Source organism: Macrosteles quadrilineatus, unplaced genomic scaffold, assembly GCF_028750875.1.
Source record: "Macrosteles quadrilineatus isolate MER2022 unplaced genomic scaffold, UCM_ALF_1.0 Scaffold_2__2_contigs__length_208266976, whole genome shotgun sequence".
NCBI lineage: Eukaryota > Metazoa > Arthropoda > Insecta > Hemiptera > Cicadellidae > Macrosteles > Macrosteles quadrilineatus.
The window spans coordinates 75,337,470-75,356,341 of NW_026542595.1; the positions used below are offsets into that span (position 1 = coordinate 75,337,470).

General features: G+C 38.5%; 1 protein-coding gene across 1 annotated transcript in view; it reads right to left on the bottom strand.

Annotated features, from left to right (window-relative positions):
* Positions 1-18,872, bottom strand: part of LOC128984436 (uncharacterized) — a 220,207-nt gene that overhangs the window by 84,688 nt on the left and 116,647 nt on the right. Inside the window, exons 6-11 of the mRNA XM_054403756.1 lie at positions 5,120-5,276; positions 4,395-4,511; positions 2,706-2,822; positions 2,273-2,389; positions 1,548-1,664; positions 969-1,085 (exon numbers count right to left, since the gene is read on the bottom strand). Coding sequence (XP_054259731.1) covers positions 969-1,085; positions 1,548-1,664; positions 2,273-2,389; positions 2,706-2,822; positions 4,395-4,511; positions 5,120-5,276 — 742 coding nt within the window. The remainder of the gene's footprint in view (positions 1-968; positions 1,086-1,547; positions 1,665-2,272; positions 2,390-2,705; positions 2,823-4,394; positions 4,512-5,119; positions 5,277-18,872) is intronic.

The following is an 18,872-nucleotide window of genomic DNA, read 5'->3' on the forward strand; positions in this document are numbered from 1 at the left end:
ATCATTTTGTCTGATTACAGAAATCAAACTGCTTATTTGCACCGAACGATTTTGCTTGATTTAAGAAACAACATAGAGGTTGTAGTTTTGAGCTAGAGCCAATGCTTGAGAATGTGAGTAATTCCTTATTTAAGTATGAATATTTACTATATTCACTAAAGACTATGGACAGTCAATTATTATATAATTAAATACGTAAACAAGGCGAGGCGAAAGACAACGTTCCTATACCAAAATGTCTAGCTAAATCGCAGCACCACTTGCATATACTTATACTTTGGGGACGGTTCACAATGTCCATTAAAATGTTACAAATACAAATCAATCATGTATAAATCAAACGTTGGATAGATATGTTTGCACCTCAAACGCTGAAATCTGTTTGAAACGTACGGAAAATCCAAACTGTAGTTAGCGCCATTAATGCTAACGCAGCACTGTTTGTTGGCACTCATTAGTATTAAAGTACTCGCATTAGGATTGCTGCAGGTTATACACACCCATGATACAATATCTTTGACTTCTGATTGAGCAGGCATGTTATAACTTTTTGCAGCAAAAAAATTAACTTGGATTGAATCGGGCCGCTGATTGTGTGTGCTGATATTAGTTTCTGATATCTGCCGAATTAGCTCAATTTAATAAATGCCACAAATCTGAAAGAAAAGGGCGATTTTCTACAACAATCTCATCTTTTACGTCACATCATCTACAGTTATAACAAAAAATAATAGGGAAATTAATAAAAGTGCACGCAGTAGCACATTCTGTGAATTGTTCAATAAACTTGTACTTTTGAAAAAAACTTAACTTCAACTTCAAGTGATTAATAGTTGCGATGTCTACTTCAGTGGGCAGCATCCTAAAGACACTACTGTATTGGTACTCAGTACTCGCCCTTCCCACTTCATCTACTGTTTAACTCTTTCACCTACTGAAGCATTACATCTACAGTATAGTGTTGTTACCTGCGGCGATTGTCAGTGTCCGGGTGCTCGACCGGTGCACCACCACTGCCACTACTCAGCTCATCAGCTGACACTGTGACAGGCTGCGGACGACGCTCCTTGCGCGGAACATTATACCTTACATCTACAGTATATGTGTTGTTACCTGCGGCGATTGTCAGTGTCCGGGTGCTCGGCCGGTGCACCGCCACTGCCACTACTCAGCTCATCAGCTGACACTGTGACAGGCTGCGGACGACGCTCCTTGCGCGGAACATTATACCTTACATCTACAGTATATGTGTTGTTACCTGCGGCGATTGTCAGTGTCCGGGTGCTCGGCCGGTGCACCGCCACTGCCACTACTCAGCTCATCAGCTGACACTGTGACAGGCTGCGGACGACGCTCCTTGCGCGGAACATTATACCTTACATCTACAGTATAGTGTTGTTACCAGCGGCGATTGTCAGTGTCCGGGTGCTCGGCCGGTGCACCACCACTGCCACTACTCAGCTCATCAGCTGACACTGTGACAGGCTGCGGACGACGCTCCTTGCGCGGAACATTATACCTTACATCTACAGTATATGTGTTGTTACCTGCGGCGATTGTCAGTGTCCGGGTGCTCGGCTGGTGCACCGCCACTGCCACTACTCAGCTCATCAGCTGACACTGTGACAGGCTGCGGACGACGCTCCTTGCGCGGAACATTATACCTTACATCTACAGTATATGTGTTGTTACCTGCGGCGATTGTCAGTGTCCGGGTGCTCGGCCGGTGCACCACCACTGCCACTACTCAGCTCATCAGCTGACACTGTGACAGGCTGCGGACGACGCTCCTTGCGCGGAACATTATACCTTACATCTACAGTATATGTGTTGTTACCTGCGGCGATTGTCAGTGTCCGGGTGTTCGGCCGGTGCACCGCCACTGCCACTACTCAGCTCATCAGCTGACACTGTGACAGGCTGCGGACGACGCTCCTTGCGCGGAACATTATACCTTACATCTACAGTATATGTGTTGTTACCTGCGGCGATTGTCAGTGTCCGGGTGCTCGGCCGGTGCACCGCCACTGCCACTACTCAGCTCATCAGCTGACACTGTGACAGGCTGCGGACGACGCTCCTTGCGCGGAACATTATACCTTACATCTACAGTATATGTGTTGTTACCTGCGGCGATTGTCAGTGTCCGGGTGCTCGGCCGGTGCACCGCCACTGCCACTACTCAGCTCATCAGCTGACACTGTGACAGGCTGCGGACGACGCTCCTTGCGCGGAACATTATACCTTACATCTACAGTATATGTGTTGTTACCTGCGGCGATTGTCAGTGTCCGGGTGCTCGGCCGGTGCACCGCCACTGCCACTACTCAGCTCATCAGCTGACACTGTGACAGGCTGCGGACGACGCTCCTTGCGCGGAACAGTATACCTTACATCTACAGTATATGTGTTGTTACCTGCGGCGATTGTCAGTGTCCGGGTGCTCGGCCGGTGCACCACCACTGCCACTACTCAGCTCATCAGCTGACACTGTGACAGGCTGCGGACGACGCTCCTTGCGCGGAACATTATACCTTACATCTACAGTATAGTGTTGTTACCTGCGGCGATTGTCAGTGTCCGGGTGCTCGGCCGGTGCACCACCACTGCCACTACTCAGCTCATCAGCTGACACTGTGACAGGCTGCGGACGACGCTCCTTGCGCGGAACATTATACCTTACATCTACAGTATAGTGTTGTTACCTGCGGCGATTGTCAGTGTCCGGGTGCTCGGCCGGTGTACCACCACTGCCACTACTCAGCTCATCAGCTGACACTGTGACAGGCTGCGGACGACGTTCCTTGCGCGGAACATTATACCTTACATCTACAGTATATGTGTTGTTACCTGCGGCGATTGTCAGTGTCCGGGTGCTCGGCCGGTGCACCACCACTGCCACTACTCAGCTCATCAGCTGACACTGTGACAGGCTGCGGACGACGCTCCTTGCGCGGAACATTATACCTTACATCTACAGTATAGTGTTGTTACCTGCGGCGATTGTTAGGCCCCTCGCCCACTATACGATTTCGGTCGTACGACACTGTGTCGGAACGACAACATTTCCACAGTGAACCATTGGATCTTATGAGAGCTCGCCCACTGTACGATAATCTCACGACTACGACAAACTGTCGTGAAGCAGTCGTCCACTGCCACTGTGATACACGACTGTCGTACGACTGTTTCACTCGCAGTGGCGTACACAATCAAATGGGCGCTCGCCCACTATACGATTTTTATCGTATGTCGTGCGTTCTCCCCAGTAGTCTTATATATACTTTTTGCAATTAACTCATACTTAGTCATTATTATAGTTGTTATATCACTTTGCGTATTTCTTATCGTGAATAAATATTTTTTACAATTCATTTATACTTTTTTATTATAATGTTTGACATATCACTTGGTCTTATTTTTCAACCATTATTTTGCGTAATTTTGATCTTCCTATTTATTTTTTACAATTTGTTTAGATTTTTCCTTATATTACGTTTAAATACTGCATCACTTATGAGTAAATATACCGAAATAATTATTGAAAAATGCGAGTTTGGCTATTATTATTGTATAATCTCAATTATTAATTAAATTGTGTAAAAAAGTTTCACTAAAACATATAAATATATTTTTTGTAGATTATATTGATAAAATTAAATCTATTTAAAAACTAATCCAAAAACAATTAACATACATACTTTTTACCAGACTATCCCATAACCCTATGATAGTTATGGTAAATTTAAAAACTTGTAAAATGCATGGACTAATATAGTTTGAAAATTTCTTTCAATACATTAACTTAAAAAATAATTTACACATAAAAATAAATGTTTCTTTAATGCTGTAGGCCTACATTGGCCACTATCGCTTAATCTACGCCACAGCAGCCACATTGCAACAACAGGTACGGAATCATTGTTTTACTATTTGATACAGAACCACTGTTTTAAGATATTGCGCAACACACCCACACCTCACTCTTCCAGGGCTACCGAGCAACTGGCCATTTATCCGACAAAGTGTCGTATAGTGGGCGAGGACCACACATATGATAAGAATATCGTACGACACAGTGTCGTACGACCGAAATCGTATAGTGGGCGAGAGGCCTTAGTGTCCGGGTGCTCGGCCGGTGCACCACCACTGCCACTACTCAGCTCATCAGCTGACACTGTGACAGGCTGCGGACGACGCTCCTTGCGCGGAACATTATACCTTACATCTACAGTATATGTGTTGTTACCTGCGGCGATTGTCAGTGTCCGGGTGCTCGGCCGGTGCACCACCACTGCCACTACTCAGCTCATCAGCTGACACTGTGACAGGCTGCGGACGACGCTCCTTGCGCGGAACATTATACCTTACATCTACAGTATATGTGTTGTTACCTGCGGCGATTGTCAGTGTCCGGGTGTTCGGCCGGCGCACCACCACTGCCACTACTCAGCTCATCAGCTGACACTGTGACAGGCTGCGGACGACGCTCCTTGCGCGGAACATTATACCTTACATCTACAGTATATGTGTTGTTACCTGCGGCGATTGTCAGTGTCCGGGTGTTCGGCCGGTGCACCGCCACTGCCACTACTCAGCTCATCAGCTGACACTGTGACAGGCTGCGGACGACGCTCCTTGCGCGGAACATTATACCTTACATCTACAGTATATGTGTTGTTACCTGCGGCGATTGTCAGTGTCCGGGTGCTCGGCCGGTGCACCGCCACTGCCACTACTCAGCTCATCAGCTGACACTGTGACAGGCTGCGGACGACGCTCCTTGCGCGGAACATTATACCTTACATCTACAGTATATGTGTTGTTACCTGCGGCGATTGTCAGTGTCCGGGTGCTCGGCCGGTGCACCGCCACTGCCACTACTCAGCTCATCAGCTGACACTGTGACAGGCTGCGGACGACGCTCCTTGCGCGGAACATTATACCTTACATCTACAGTATATGTGTTGTTACCTGCGGCGGTTGTCAGTGTCCGGGTGCTCGGCCGGTGCACCGCCACTGCCACTACTCAGCTCATCAGCTGACACTGTGACAGGCTGCGGACGACGCTCCTTGCGCGGAACATTATACCTTACATCTACAGTATATGTGTTGTTACCTGCGGCGATTGTCAGTGTCCGGGTGCTCGGCCGGTGCACCGCCACTGCCACTACTCAGCTCATCAGCTGACACTGTGACAGGCTGCGGACGACGCTCCTTGCGGCGGAACATGCGGCGCAGACCTCGCAGTGGCCTGAACCTCCGCTTCTTGGGCTCTGAAACACAAGACACCGCTATGTTAGTACCGTACATACATACAATAGTCTTGCATTTGTGATATTTTGTGGGCTTGATAACCAGGACTCATACAGAAACATTACACGCAATCGTCCTGGAGAATCAAGTCTGACTCTCAGGGTAGGAAGACAAATGTCTGTCCCGCACGCTGGTCGAACGTCTAGCCTGGTCCAGTCATAGAGTGTTACAGTGCAAATTTATGTTTCCTCTTTCAGTTTTAACCACTATATTAGTTAAAGTAACAAAACACTGCATCGAAAACCTTCGACTAATACCTATGTTACCAGGTGTATTAAGATGGTTTGTATTTAAAAGGATATTTCAGAGTTGTACAATAATTCTTAGCACTAATGATACAACGCAGGTGCAGATATGTTCATAACGAATAATAACGTTGCTTACCACCGACAAAGGAATTGTCTTTTTAACATCGAACTACTTTACGTGGAAGTGCACTTGTGCCGAAGTTTCGACCTTGACATTTCGACGACCTTGACAATGTCAGCCTGATAATTACACGCCCGCTGAGCTGTTATCATTAGTCCGAACTGTTATCAAGGACACCACACAAGACGCCAGGAACCAGCGAACGATTCTTTGTTCGCCTCGCCTAATACATGCAAACTGTCAGCAATCATGTCATTAAGCTATCTTATATCTACGGGAACTAATTTGGTTAGTGATTTTTATTATGTGTTTACCCGAAGCTTGTTTGCTTAGTATACAAGAGATAAAATACAGAATAAATAAATTTTCAATTTTGTTACAATATAAAGCTTGTTCTAGTGGTTCAAATTATGCGCGCTTTGCTTTGTTCTATTTAAAATAGCGCTTTGTCAAAATTAGTAGATAATGAGATGCTTTTAGTTAACGTACAATTTATGTTAATTCACCACGCTGTACAAAGCCCTTTGTCTTTTCATGAATTTTGAACATTGCTGTTAAGCTCGGGTGATGAATCACATTACAGTATTCGACAAAGAGTTAATTACAACCATAAAATAAATCATCCATTTGGCTTTCAAACAGAATTATTAATATATATTTTACATAGCCTGATAAATAAGTCTATTTTTTTTAACATTTATGTTATATTTACTAGTCAATTTAAATGTACTTATTTATGAGGGCCAGGAAACTTGTAAAATATGCCAAAAAATACAAAGTGGCATTAAAATCACACGTACAAAGAAAGATAGAGAGAAAAATACGAATTGCCTTAATACAATAGTAAGGGGAATTAGTTATGATTCAAATGATTATTTTATGGAGTGGCTATTTAGAGGAATATGTCATGTAAATAAAACCATGAATAGAACTCATAATAATGCGATTAAATAGGTTTACCATACTTGTTCATTGACCAACATTAAAAATTACTCTAGTTAGAATGAATGATTAGTGCAATACCTTTGGATACTATACAATTTTACTTTAATTATTAAAAGTATCAAAAATGAGCGAAAAATATAATTTTCATAGTAGTCGTACACCCTGTGAGGCTCGTAATAGGTTATATTGTATTGGGTTGAACTAGTCTATATTGTTATCCTGGAGACAAGAGCAGAACAGTACTAACTGTCTAACACCAGTACAGGGTGTCTGTCTGTACACCCTTCGTCATACTGCCCCTAGGTGTATTTCCAGTCTACCGGTTGTTTCCTGTTTGTGTCAAGTCCTCATCCTTGTTTGTTTGGAGGGTGGTTTATCTACAAAAGGGAAACAAACATTGCGCACTTGCAGACAGTCGCCTAACCTAAGAGGTCCTTCCACAGACATATGTTTGGGATAATACCAACAGATAAGAGATAATCTAGCCGATTTCAGTTTATTTCCATTGCAATACTTTCCACATTGTATACCAGAATGCAAAGGCCTACAATCGTTATTTTCAGTTCATTTAACTCTTCCAAAAAGACCAACAAATATTTAGGATTGAAATGTCAACAAAACAAAGTTAAGCTGGGATGTTAAATCGTTTTTCTTTGCCATAATAATCAACATAACGTACCAGAATATTTGACATCCTACAGACAAACAGATGTTTGGGGTTAAATCACCAATAGATAAACGTTAATCTGCGCGATTTTAGTTTATGTCTTCATCAACATTATGAACCGTGAAATACAATGATAGTTTGTCTAGTATTTTTTAACAAACGGCGATTGTGTTACAGTATATTTCGAATTGAACAAACTTGGGGTTCATCACCAATGTCCCCGGATAGTATACACTCAACTTTAGAAAAAGTATGTTCAACCTTCTAGACGTTCTATATGGAGAGAAGGGTTCAAGTGTTTTATGGAAAATTATGTTGTTGGCTTTGTTTGTTAGAACAGAGTGTTATCCAATACGAAGAAGGTTTTCCTTGTCTGAAAAACCTTCATATTTCTTTTTATAAAAATATTAAACCAGAAATAAAGATAAGTTCAAAACCACCGGGCATCCATGACACTTATTACACTTCTAGACCAAATACGCTACTCATGTTTTCTATACCAAAATTATATAAATAACAGGTTTAATACATAAGTTTTAGCGACATGCTGTTTAAGTAAATTAGCCAAGTGGTTTTTGTGCCCATCACATTTACTTTCTGGAAGTGAAAGTGTTTAGAGGTACACAAAGTAAAGTTATAAAGTTTCACAGCCCTCGTATTAGGTGAAGGAGAGTAAACTGGAAAGTTAAACACAAACTTTGATACGTTGACGTTTCAAGGTTGTGCTTATATTGGTAGAAGTATTGTTTGCAGGTTCTAATACAAACTAATTGAGCGGAGCGAGCGAAGCGAGCGAAGCTCTTATACGTCGACTCTTGTGCATTTCGTAATACGCAAACTCCTCCTAGACGGCTGAATCAATCGTTTTGAAATTTTGCATGATGATAAAGACCATATCGGTGAGTGCCAACATCTATATGGCGTTAAAATAGTCTCTCAGGAATCCGCCCCACTGGGTCTCAAAGTTTCAATGTAATCCTTAAGGAAGCAGTATTTGACACATAAACAAAGACATATGATCAGCTGTTGACTTTTGAATGCAGTAAATAAGGAAATAGCTGATAGCATTATTCCACAGATATTAGGACAGAAACGGTATGGATAATACATATAATCGAATGACGAATGACGACACTAGCTTGGGTCCGTGACGTAGGAAGTGGTGCAGGAAGTAGTAAAGGTAGCAGTATGGAGTGTGGAAACTGTTTATGACGCTTAGATTAAGGTATCTGCATTCCTAAAATTCTATGGAAAGGGACGGAAACAGGTCCACGACGTAGGAAGTAGTGAAGGAAGTAGTCAAGGCGAGCTGTCCGGAGTGTGGGAACTGTTTATGACGATTAGATTGAGGCATCTGCAATCCTAAAATGCTATTGGAAGGAAAGGAAACAGGTCCACGACGTAGGAAGTGGTAAAGGAAGTAGTAGAGGCGAGCTGTCCGGGGCGTGGGATCTGTTTATGACCATTAGATTAAGGTATTTGTAATCCTATGATATTATGGGAAGGGAGGGAAACAGGTCCGTGACGTAGGAAGTGGTGAAGGAAGTAGTAAAGGCAAGCAGTCCGGACTGTGGGAACTGTTTGTGACGATTAGATTAAGGTATCTGCAATCCTAAAATGCTATGGGAAGGGATGAAAACAGGTCCGTGACGTGGGAAGTGGTGAAGGAAGTAGTCAAGGCGAGCTGTTCGGGACGTGGGAACTGTTTATGAACATAAGATTAAGGTATTTGCAATCCTATGATGCTATGGGAGGGGAGGGAAACAGGTACGTGACGTAGGAATTGGTGAAGTAAGTAGTCGAGGCGAGCTGTCCGGAGTGTGGGAACTGTTTTATGACGATTAGATTAAGGTATCTGCAATCCAAAAATTCTATGGGAAGGGAGAAAAGTAGGTCCGCGATGTAGGAAGTGGTGAAGGAAGTAGTCAAGGCGAGCTGTCCGGAGTGTGGGAACAGTTTATGACGATTAGATTAAGGTATCTGCAATCCTAAAATGCTATGGGAAGGGAGGAAAACAGGTCTGCGACGTAGGGAGAGGTGAAGGAAGTAGTAAGGTGAGCAGTGTGGAATGTGGGAACTGGAAACCAATTGTATCTGCAAAGCTGAAATGCCATGAGAAGGGATGGAAGCATGCCCACGACATAGGAAATGGAGAAAGAAGTAGTAAAGGGTAGCAGTGCGGAGTGTGGGGAATGTTTGCTTCACCATTTCCTACGTCATAGACCTGTTTCCTTCCTTTCTCATTACATTTAAGATTACTGACACATTTATCTAACTGCCCAAACGGTTCCCCCACTCTGCACTGCCAGCCTTTAATACTTCCTTCACCACGTCCTCCGTCGTGGGTCCTTACTAATTAGTAAGGCTAGCAGTGCAGAGTGTGTGGGAACTGTCTTTGGCAATTACATTAATGTATCTGCAATCCTAAAATGCTATGGGAAGAGAGGGGAACAGGTCTACGACGTAGGGGGTGGTGAAGGAAGTAGTAAAGGTGAGCAGTGTTGAGTGTGGGAATGGATGAATGTATCTGCAATACTAAAATGCTATCGGAAGAGACTGTAGACTTTTTAGGTTAAAATAATTACGAAGCACGAATCGATATATTACATGCAATCGTTTACAATTCAAGTTTACAACGAATTGACAACAGCTGATGTTTACTCCATAGAGGCTAAAAACTATTTTTACTCCCTAGAGAGTAAAAATGCTACTTTAGACCTGCAACGCATAGACGACTGTTTTTACTGCAGTATGACAAAAGCAATATAACATGAACCCACGATGACTCCGCTCAATTTTGTGGATGCCTCTGCGAACGCCACCTAGTTACAATAACATTAATAGTTAGTTATGTACATTATCGAGTGTTTTATTGTTCGTTAGGATATGATAACTATTGATAACTAAAACAAAGCTATTTATGTGATATGATATTATATGAACTCATTGATATGATGAATATGAAAGTACTGTATTTTATGTATAAGATATAAGTAAGAAACGATTAAGGAACGACTTAGTATTAGGAGTCATGCAAAAAAATCTAACTTCAGACTTTATAAAACAATGGATTTTAACTCAGTGATGAGACGCTAGACTAGGAGTACGCTCCGAAGTCGCGTATGAGAATGAACGAAGACAATTCCATGTACATAATAATCTGTCTTTGGCCCCTCACCGCTTACCCTGCCCCTGCGGCGCGGCGCGCCGCAAGTTTGTGCGGTGGCAGTGGCCAGACTAACTGCGATTTTTTTTTTACTACGGGCGTAATGCTCTTTTTTATAAATAATTCTAATGCCGCATAAATCTATCCAAAAATCAAATATAAATAGCATGAGCTCTACTTTTCTCTATCATAAATTATAACGTCAGTGGTGTTTGTTATGTTTCTGACTGGGGATGTTAATCTAAACCTTGGACCTGTTAATTCACAAGGTAATAATTGTTATAGCCCCGAAGCAAAAAGTAACTGGGGTCAGTTTGACACTAAGAATTGTCCATCGTAGGGCCCGTGCCCCTGTGCATTTGCCCCCTTAATTAGCCCCCCCCCTCACGGTGGTCCTGTAATCATGTGAAAGAGTGATTAAAAATCATGGGCTGAGTATCACTTCTTTAAATTAATAATAAATTATGAACATATTTTTTTAACCTAACGTATTCTATGATGCACAAATAAATTGTGTGTGATACATGGCCAAATAAGTTGAATGTATTTCAATGTTGTACAGTACCAAAAACATTAATTCCTCTACTCTGCTTAGTAACGGAGTTGTTACTAAGCTACAACTACTTACTGTAGCAAGCGAACTATGAAGGGTTCTTCAGGTTTTGTATTACAAATTACAACAAAACTTTCAGACAATAACACATACGGATCCGTCCAGCCCACGCCATCTGTATTTTGTTGTTGGTTCATATAATTTATTCTTTGTTAAATTTTCATATTTATTTAAAATGTATTGATTGTTAAATCACATTCCATACTGTTGGTAATCCACAGAGCTGACACCAAAAAAATTAACATATTGGACATGTTAGTTGTAATGTCTAGCCTGACTGTAGCCATAATATATACACATGTCAATTGTCAATGCATTTTTGTAATGTCCAATGACAAATAAATATTTCTGATTTCTGATTTTATATTATCATCCGAACCGCTAAATAAACCTCAGATTTGTAATTTTAACCTTCTTTTTACAGCCACTTAGGAATCTCACCGACAAAAACCAATTGCTTTTTTGGATTCAGCGTGAAAGAAACTGTAATTAAACATCTAAAAAGTACATCATATCCCATTGATGACATACTAAATAATTGCAGTGAAGTATTTTTTCGGAAAAATACTTTACATTACATATTGGTATTTATCCGATTTAATTTTTGTAGGTGTTAAAAAATATTCTTTATTTTTCCCCGATGTAGCCTAAACATAAAATTGATTAATGGCTTGTTCGGTTTTTGTTTATATTTCATAAATTAAACTACTGTCTAGGTCTATAATTTACCAAAGGAAACAAAACAAATAGGCCTAGGCCACCTAATAACAAAACAACTAAGGATAAAAAATAAAATGCTTCTTTAATGTTTTTTGTTATTTTTTTATTTATATCATATGGTATCTTAAGATTAACTCAAATTTGATACGATAGTTAAGTTATTATTGAACCAATTTATAGTTATGTTAGGCACCTTTTTATAAACTCATGAAAAAGATCAAAGTTAACTTACCGTAGCCAATGTCTTTTTAAAAACAAATCATACACAAAAGATTGATGTTTTTTAGAAATGCTACCTTTGTTATTAGGCCTATTATAAACTAAAAAGTAAGCTACACAGTGTTAAAGAGTATCCTTAAAAAATATGTTAGGCATAAATTGTCCAATATTGAAAGAGACCTAGGCCTACATGATAAATGGATTAAGGTGAGTTGTATCACCTAGAAATTAACTGATTACATTACGATATTTTATAGCCTAAACTTATAGGCTATATCAAACGAATATTTCATCTTATAACATATGGGTCATTCTCAAATTCAAGGCAAATTTGGGGATCGGAAAAAAAACAAAAAATTATTTTTTTTACAATTATTTATTTATTAAATCAAAAGAAATATATCCCTTAATAAGAAAACAAAGATGGCTGAGCTTAATTCTAACATTTTTTGTTAAATTTTACGATTTTCTTTCAGGATGTCATACATTTTTCCCCCAGCTCACGTTTCCCCCCCCCCTTAAAAATAAAGAAAAAAAGAGAAATAGTAAAATTTATAGTTTTAAGTAAAAGTTTATAACTTTAGCTAACAATTAAAAATTTTAAAAACGTTATTTAATTAAAAGTAATAGTTGTTGATCCAAAAAAACCTCCATTTTTTACCAAATACACCAAAACAGAAGTTGAATTTTAGAATAAAAGCTACTTTTTTATTTAATTCATAAAAAAAACTAATAACCCTGTGTAATGATCATTGGTTCTTGCGTTAAAATTGAAAACAGGGTTTAAAAAGAAATATTTTTTGATAAACAGAGCTTTTACTGGGTGTGAGCGAGGAGAATTAGTGTGAGCGAGGGGAACTACAGAGTGAGAGAGGGGAACTACAAAGTGACTTTAACCCAGAGGTTAAATTGTTACATAGGGTAGTAAATTTTATAAAACAAAAATAAATTATCTTTTGATTTTGGAAAGTAATCATGACAACAAATCTCTCTAAATAAGTTATTTGGTCACGAAACATTCTCTTCGCTCACGTTTTTTCTCTCCGATCACTTGAGTGGAGAGAACGTGAGCGGAGAGAAAATTTGAAGGTCTATTACTTTAGACGCGACAGTAACTGCAGCTTCTGCTGGCCTGAGAGTGAGGTTATACTGGCTGCTCGGTACTTTCAAACAATACCATTGTAATTATTGTTATTTGTAAATTTATTGAGTTATGATACGTGAGTGAAGGGAACAGCAATAAAGGTACGCACTAATTCTTGTATCGTAGGCTAGGTTCCCTGCGAAACTGTCCCCCTGAAAATGGGCAACTTAACCTAAGTAGGCCTACTAAGGACACAGGTCTAGTAGCTAGAAGAAAGTTATACATTACCTTTTTAGGTCTAGGTAGGCAATTAAGGCATATTTGCTTGATTGGATTTATACTAAAATGTCTCCTTAAAAATATCAAAATTAGGCTAATACCAATATAAATTCAATTAGTTAAACGAGAACTTAGGTTTGCTGCAACAAGGAGAGTAAAAAAAAGTGTTTTTTGTTGTAAAATGTTAGTAGTTTAGTAAGAAATGAATGTATTTTCAGATATTCAACCATATACAAAGCACTTTGATCAAAATATGCTCAAAAACAAGCAAACTACCGGTACAACAGTTGAATTATTCTCCATAAGAATAATACTTATAGCTATTTAAAATTTACAATTTTTGGAATTTCCTCCATACAGTAACTATTAGATGCATAATAACGCTTCATTGTAAGCCTACTAAATTATTATTTGTTTTTTAAGCTCTACAAAATGGTTTGGGAAGACATTGTAAAATTTTGGGTTTGGTCAAAAATGAGAAAACCCTATTTTTACCTCATAAAACCCTCATAAACCCCCGTTCCTATAGTTAGATGATGCTGGTTTGTGAAAATAAATGTAGGCCTAGCCTAGGTTTACACGTTTATACCAAATATCATCAAAATTTGGATCTTTTTTGCTTGTTATTGCTTACCGGTAGGGCCTATAGGTTAGACCTAAGTTATTAAAATTCATCGAACCGAATCATAATTGATATAGCCTATTATTAATTTTATAAAATATCGCAGGTTTTAGCGGAACTCCACCCATGCCTAGGGACTACTACCTTAACTTAAATGAGAAATTCTTAGGTTAACTGACTTTTAGAACACTCGTTACATAAGTTTAAACTATTTATAGATTCAGATGAGCTACTAATGCTTTAAACCTAACTAAGGCCTGCCCTGCATGTAGTAGGCTTTTTATAGAAACTTGACTGCAGACAGATAAGTTAGGTCTACCTAACTTAATTCACCCTAGGCCTATTTAACCTGGAGTTTCCTAAGTTAAGTTAGGCACAGAAACGGATTGCAAAACACAGACTCCTCCTGGCTGCACTTTAGTAACCATCCTACACTAATTCGAATGAAAAATATTGATAGGCCTAAGATATAAATTATTCGATTATATCGATTACTGTATTTCATTCGGTTAGCCTAACGTAGTTAACTTACCAAACTTGATATATCGAATGGAATAATCGATAACTTATATCGATCAATATTTTCATTCGAATGAGTGTAGGACGTAAACGAAAGTGCAGCCCTCCTAATGTCTTAGGTAGGCATCTTACAGTCATTTAAGTTAATGTCAAGTTAACTGTTTTCCTAGAAGCACGTCGGAAGACGTCAAATCGCCTTTCCGCACTCCGCGCCTAGGAAAACCCGGCTTAAGGACACAGATAAGCTAACTTATACAAGTTAAAGGTTAGAATAAATTGATCTATTAACTTAGGCCTACCCTAGGTCCTTTAACTTAAATTAATTAGACTGTAGAAAAGGCCAAGGTAGGTTAGGCCTATTACCTTTGATTGCAGGCTACCCTACTTCATAGGGAAAACTCTGTCAGATACACTTGACAGTGTAACCAAGTTAAATAGGCCTAGCTTATAACTTACCGGATAACGTTAAGTTATGGGCCTAATATGAAATTCAAAATAACACTTGAAAGATCATATCTCAATAATGACGATTAACTTTTGAAACACTTAACCAGACACAGTTATTTAAGTTCCTTCCTTGCTAAGTATCTAATGGTCTCTAACCAATGGCCATGGCTCCCTCAGTTCCTAACCTAGATCCTAGATCTAGTGTTTGCCATTGACAACAGTCACAAAGACAGGTATAAAGTGAATTAACTCTTACACCCTAACTACAAAGAGTAATATTTGCGGTATATTCATTAAAATGATTGTATCAAAATGTTAACTATTTTATTTTACAGCCAACATTAACAACAAATTCACCCGACAGAAAGCACTAACAAACAACCGAAAGAAGCGACGATAAGAAAAAGGGAAACTATGTAACTTAACCTATATGTTTGAAAAAAAAAATCTTAAAAAAATCTGATTGGCCCTATAACAATAATATTGAAATTAATTAATATAAAAAGCTCAAGACAATGTTAAAAAACCACTTATTTTTAGAAACCCATCATGCCACCCAAGTGATAAAGTGCACACATTATTTTAATTCAAGCATTCCATTCCATTCCAAGGACTGTGGTCTAACTTAATTCAAACCTAGGCCTACTAAACTAACAACCATAAAAAAAAGTTCTAACATTTTTATCGATTGTAATAGGCTACATTTCGGTGGATATTTTTATATCCCATATTTATTTCCTCCGATATAAATTTTGATTGAATAATTATAATTCAAAGATTTATTGTGCATAAAACCATTGACTAATATAGTATGTTTTATCTATGCTAATATAATATACCTACAGATGTTAAAACTGTTTACTCCATGGATGAAAGAAATAATAGAATTCACAACAAAATTGTTGCTCGTAAAATGTAAACAAAAAACAAGAAGAAGAAGGTAGCTCATAATGTTATTCTTATGGGGGAAAATTAAAATGGTTTTTTTAGGATTTTATAATTATTACTGAACAAATAATCTCCAATAACGAACTTAACCGAGATAATATGATAAAGAACCTTTGTGCAAAACATCAACTTGATATACGAAGTTATATTCGAGTTATTGGAGATTGATGAGATGCATTTTACACCAGTATGAGAATTCACTTCGTTCATTCAATTATTGGTGTTCAAACAATGTGCTAGGAGATAACAAGATTTCTCTGCGAGCAAGAAACCTTTTATGAGAAAGAAAAACCGCAACACATCGTAAATATAATCATTGCAAGGTACATTGTGTAATTCTGCCAAACTAAAAACTGACGGTTCTTTCACAATGTACGCGTAAGCACGATCTAGTTCTAGAGCTTTGTAAATAGTGCGTAGTTATTAACTTAGGTAAATATGACGAACTAGTAATTTTTAAAGTAGTATTCATTAATTCGTCCATATGCATTAGAAAAGAAAGCTGCATGGATCATAAACATAAACATATTACGTAACTAGCCCAAATACCTAGATTAATAGCTGTAACAGCTGCTTGTATATTAATAAAATCATGTTTACTAATGGGCCAATGACATCATTTTTTTATGTTTATGGTCCATACCACTTTCGTTCCAGTATTCGTGGGTACAACAATGGTTATTCAAAAGCGAAATATTCAATAAAAAAATATTATTCAAAATATTGTCTTTAGATGATCCATAACGATCGCAAATCTATAAGCACGTATGTTTCATCTATGGTATTGTATAGAATACTGCAAAGTAAGGTAAGCATATCAGCATTTTGTTCAATGATCAAGACAGAACTATGAACGTTGATCAGTTCAGTGAGCATGAATGTTTCCGTCTGTTGTCGACGACACAACTGAAGGAGGATCAAAGAAAAATAAACTAGTGATCTGTTTCTATGTGGTTTATACACGTGAAACTTATATCCCCCGTGTACGTTTTAGTTGTTTGTAGACAGCACAACAGCTATCGTATGTCTCTTGCTTCTGTTTAATAGTCCTTTTAGCGAATTTCCCTATAGGGAAGTAGCTATTACCGTAGGTGGCACGGTAAGACCTAGACCCGGGACCAATTTACTTTTTCATTTTGATGTCCCCAGAGGCCAAAAACACCATTCGTTCAAATTTTTATATATGTATATATATATATATATATATAGACTTATATATATATATATATATACGTCCGTGAACGCGATAACTTGAGTAATTTTTGTCCGATTTTGATGAAATTTGGTTTAAAGGTGGAAAGCGGGATAAACTTGAATGAGTTCGCGAACCAGCACGATCGGACCATGGGAACGGGGCTTTACGGGGGGTTTTATGGGGTAAAAATTGGTTTTTCTCACTTTTGACCCTCAAAACACAAAATTTCCCGATTTCTCTTTTGACATTTTTAAAGAGCTTAAAAAAACAAATAATTTAGTATATAAAAGTATTTTTGTTCAATTATTAGTAACGGAGAAAATTAAAAAAATTGTAAATTTAAAATTCCCATGTTATTCTTATGGAGAATATTGTCAAATGTTGTAGTTTGCTTGTTTATGGATACATTTTGATCAAACTTGGCAAATTTATTTATTTTGACTAAGCTATCAATATTTTACTCAAAAACACACTTTATTAGTTTCCTTGTAGCAGCAAACCTAGGTACTCGTTAAACCTAATGTTATTAAAATATATTTAATTGAAAATCAATTCAGACAAATGGAAATTTGCTTAGTCAGCAGGTTTGCTGCGGCGGGGGTATTTGCTTACCTATACTGTCCAAAATTAATATTTCTAAATACTGGGTTTCCAGGTGAAATAGTGGAGAAGTAGTTTTTCACCTTCGTCTACAGATTTTTGTTGTTTGTAGACAGCACAAACGCTATCGTATGTCTCTTACTTCTATCTAACCGTACTTTTTCCTTACCTACACCGTCCAAAATTAATATTTCTAAATACTGGTTTTCCAGGTGAAATAGTGGAAAAGTAGTGTTTCACCTTCGTCTACAGATTTTATTTGTTAAGAATTTACCAAAAGCATTGGTGTTTGGATGGGTTAGAAAAATGTTTATCCCAGAAAATGCATATAATCGTACCATTATTTAAGTTTTGATTAAGTTCAAGCGGATTCATAACACAAACAAAATACAACAAGTATATGAAAGTTCCTAATCCTAAAACATATCAAATTGATAAAAGATATTTTTTTTAATTAAACATTATTTTTCAGTTTATAATTATTATTGAAAAATAACTTGTTGTATCGCGTTGTGATGAAGGAAACGTCCTACTACACAGAAAGTTCACAATGACTGAGATATCTTCCTTTTTGCTTTCTAGATATATGAACTCCTACAGGGTGACCTGGTAACAATTAAACCATGGAAACATCATATCACGGATATGGCTAACCATGTAGACATTGTTGTTTACCGGGATTCGAACCCGGGGCTTAAGGATAGAGGTGACGCACTCTTACCACTAGGGACCACCAGGTGTTTATAAGACAACACGAATGAAACATAACGAAATACTGTAGCAATATTCATAGAAAGCGCACAAAATGCAGACTAAAAGAAATACCTTTCACTTTATAGGAGTAAAAAGACAGCCGATTTTTAATGGCTCCAGAATAGTCAAGGACAAATATAGAAGCGAGGATTGTTTCGTGGTCCGCTGTTCCTGTCAGGAATGTGTAATTATTAGTCAAATGGAGCGACTGCGACGACGGAGACATCCGAGGCTAGAGTCACTGATTGTGTCCCAACCGTCATCTTACGGTGTTCTTGTATGGCTTGGTGCGACTGAAGCGTTTAGTCTTCAAATTACAAACAATCATAAATTCATCCATCCTGATGAAATCTTTGGATATTATAAAATTGGTTAATTGGTCTATAAGGGTAATACTACTGTTATACGTC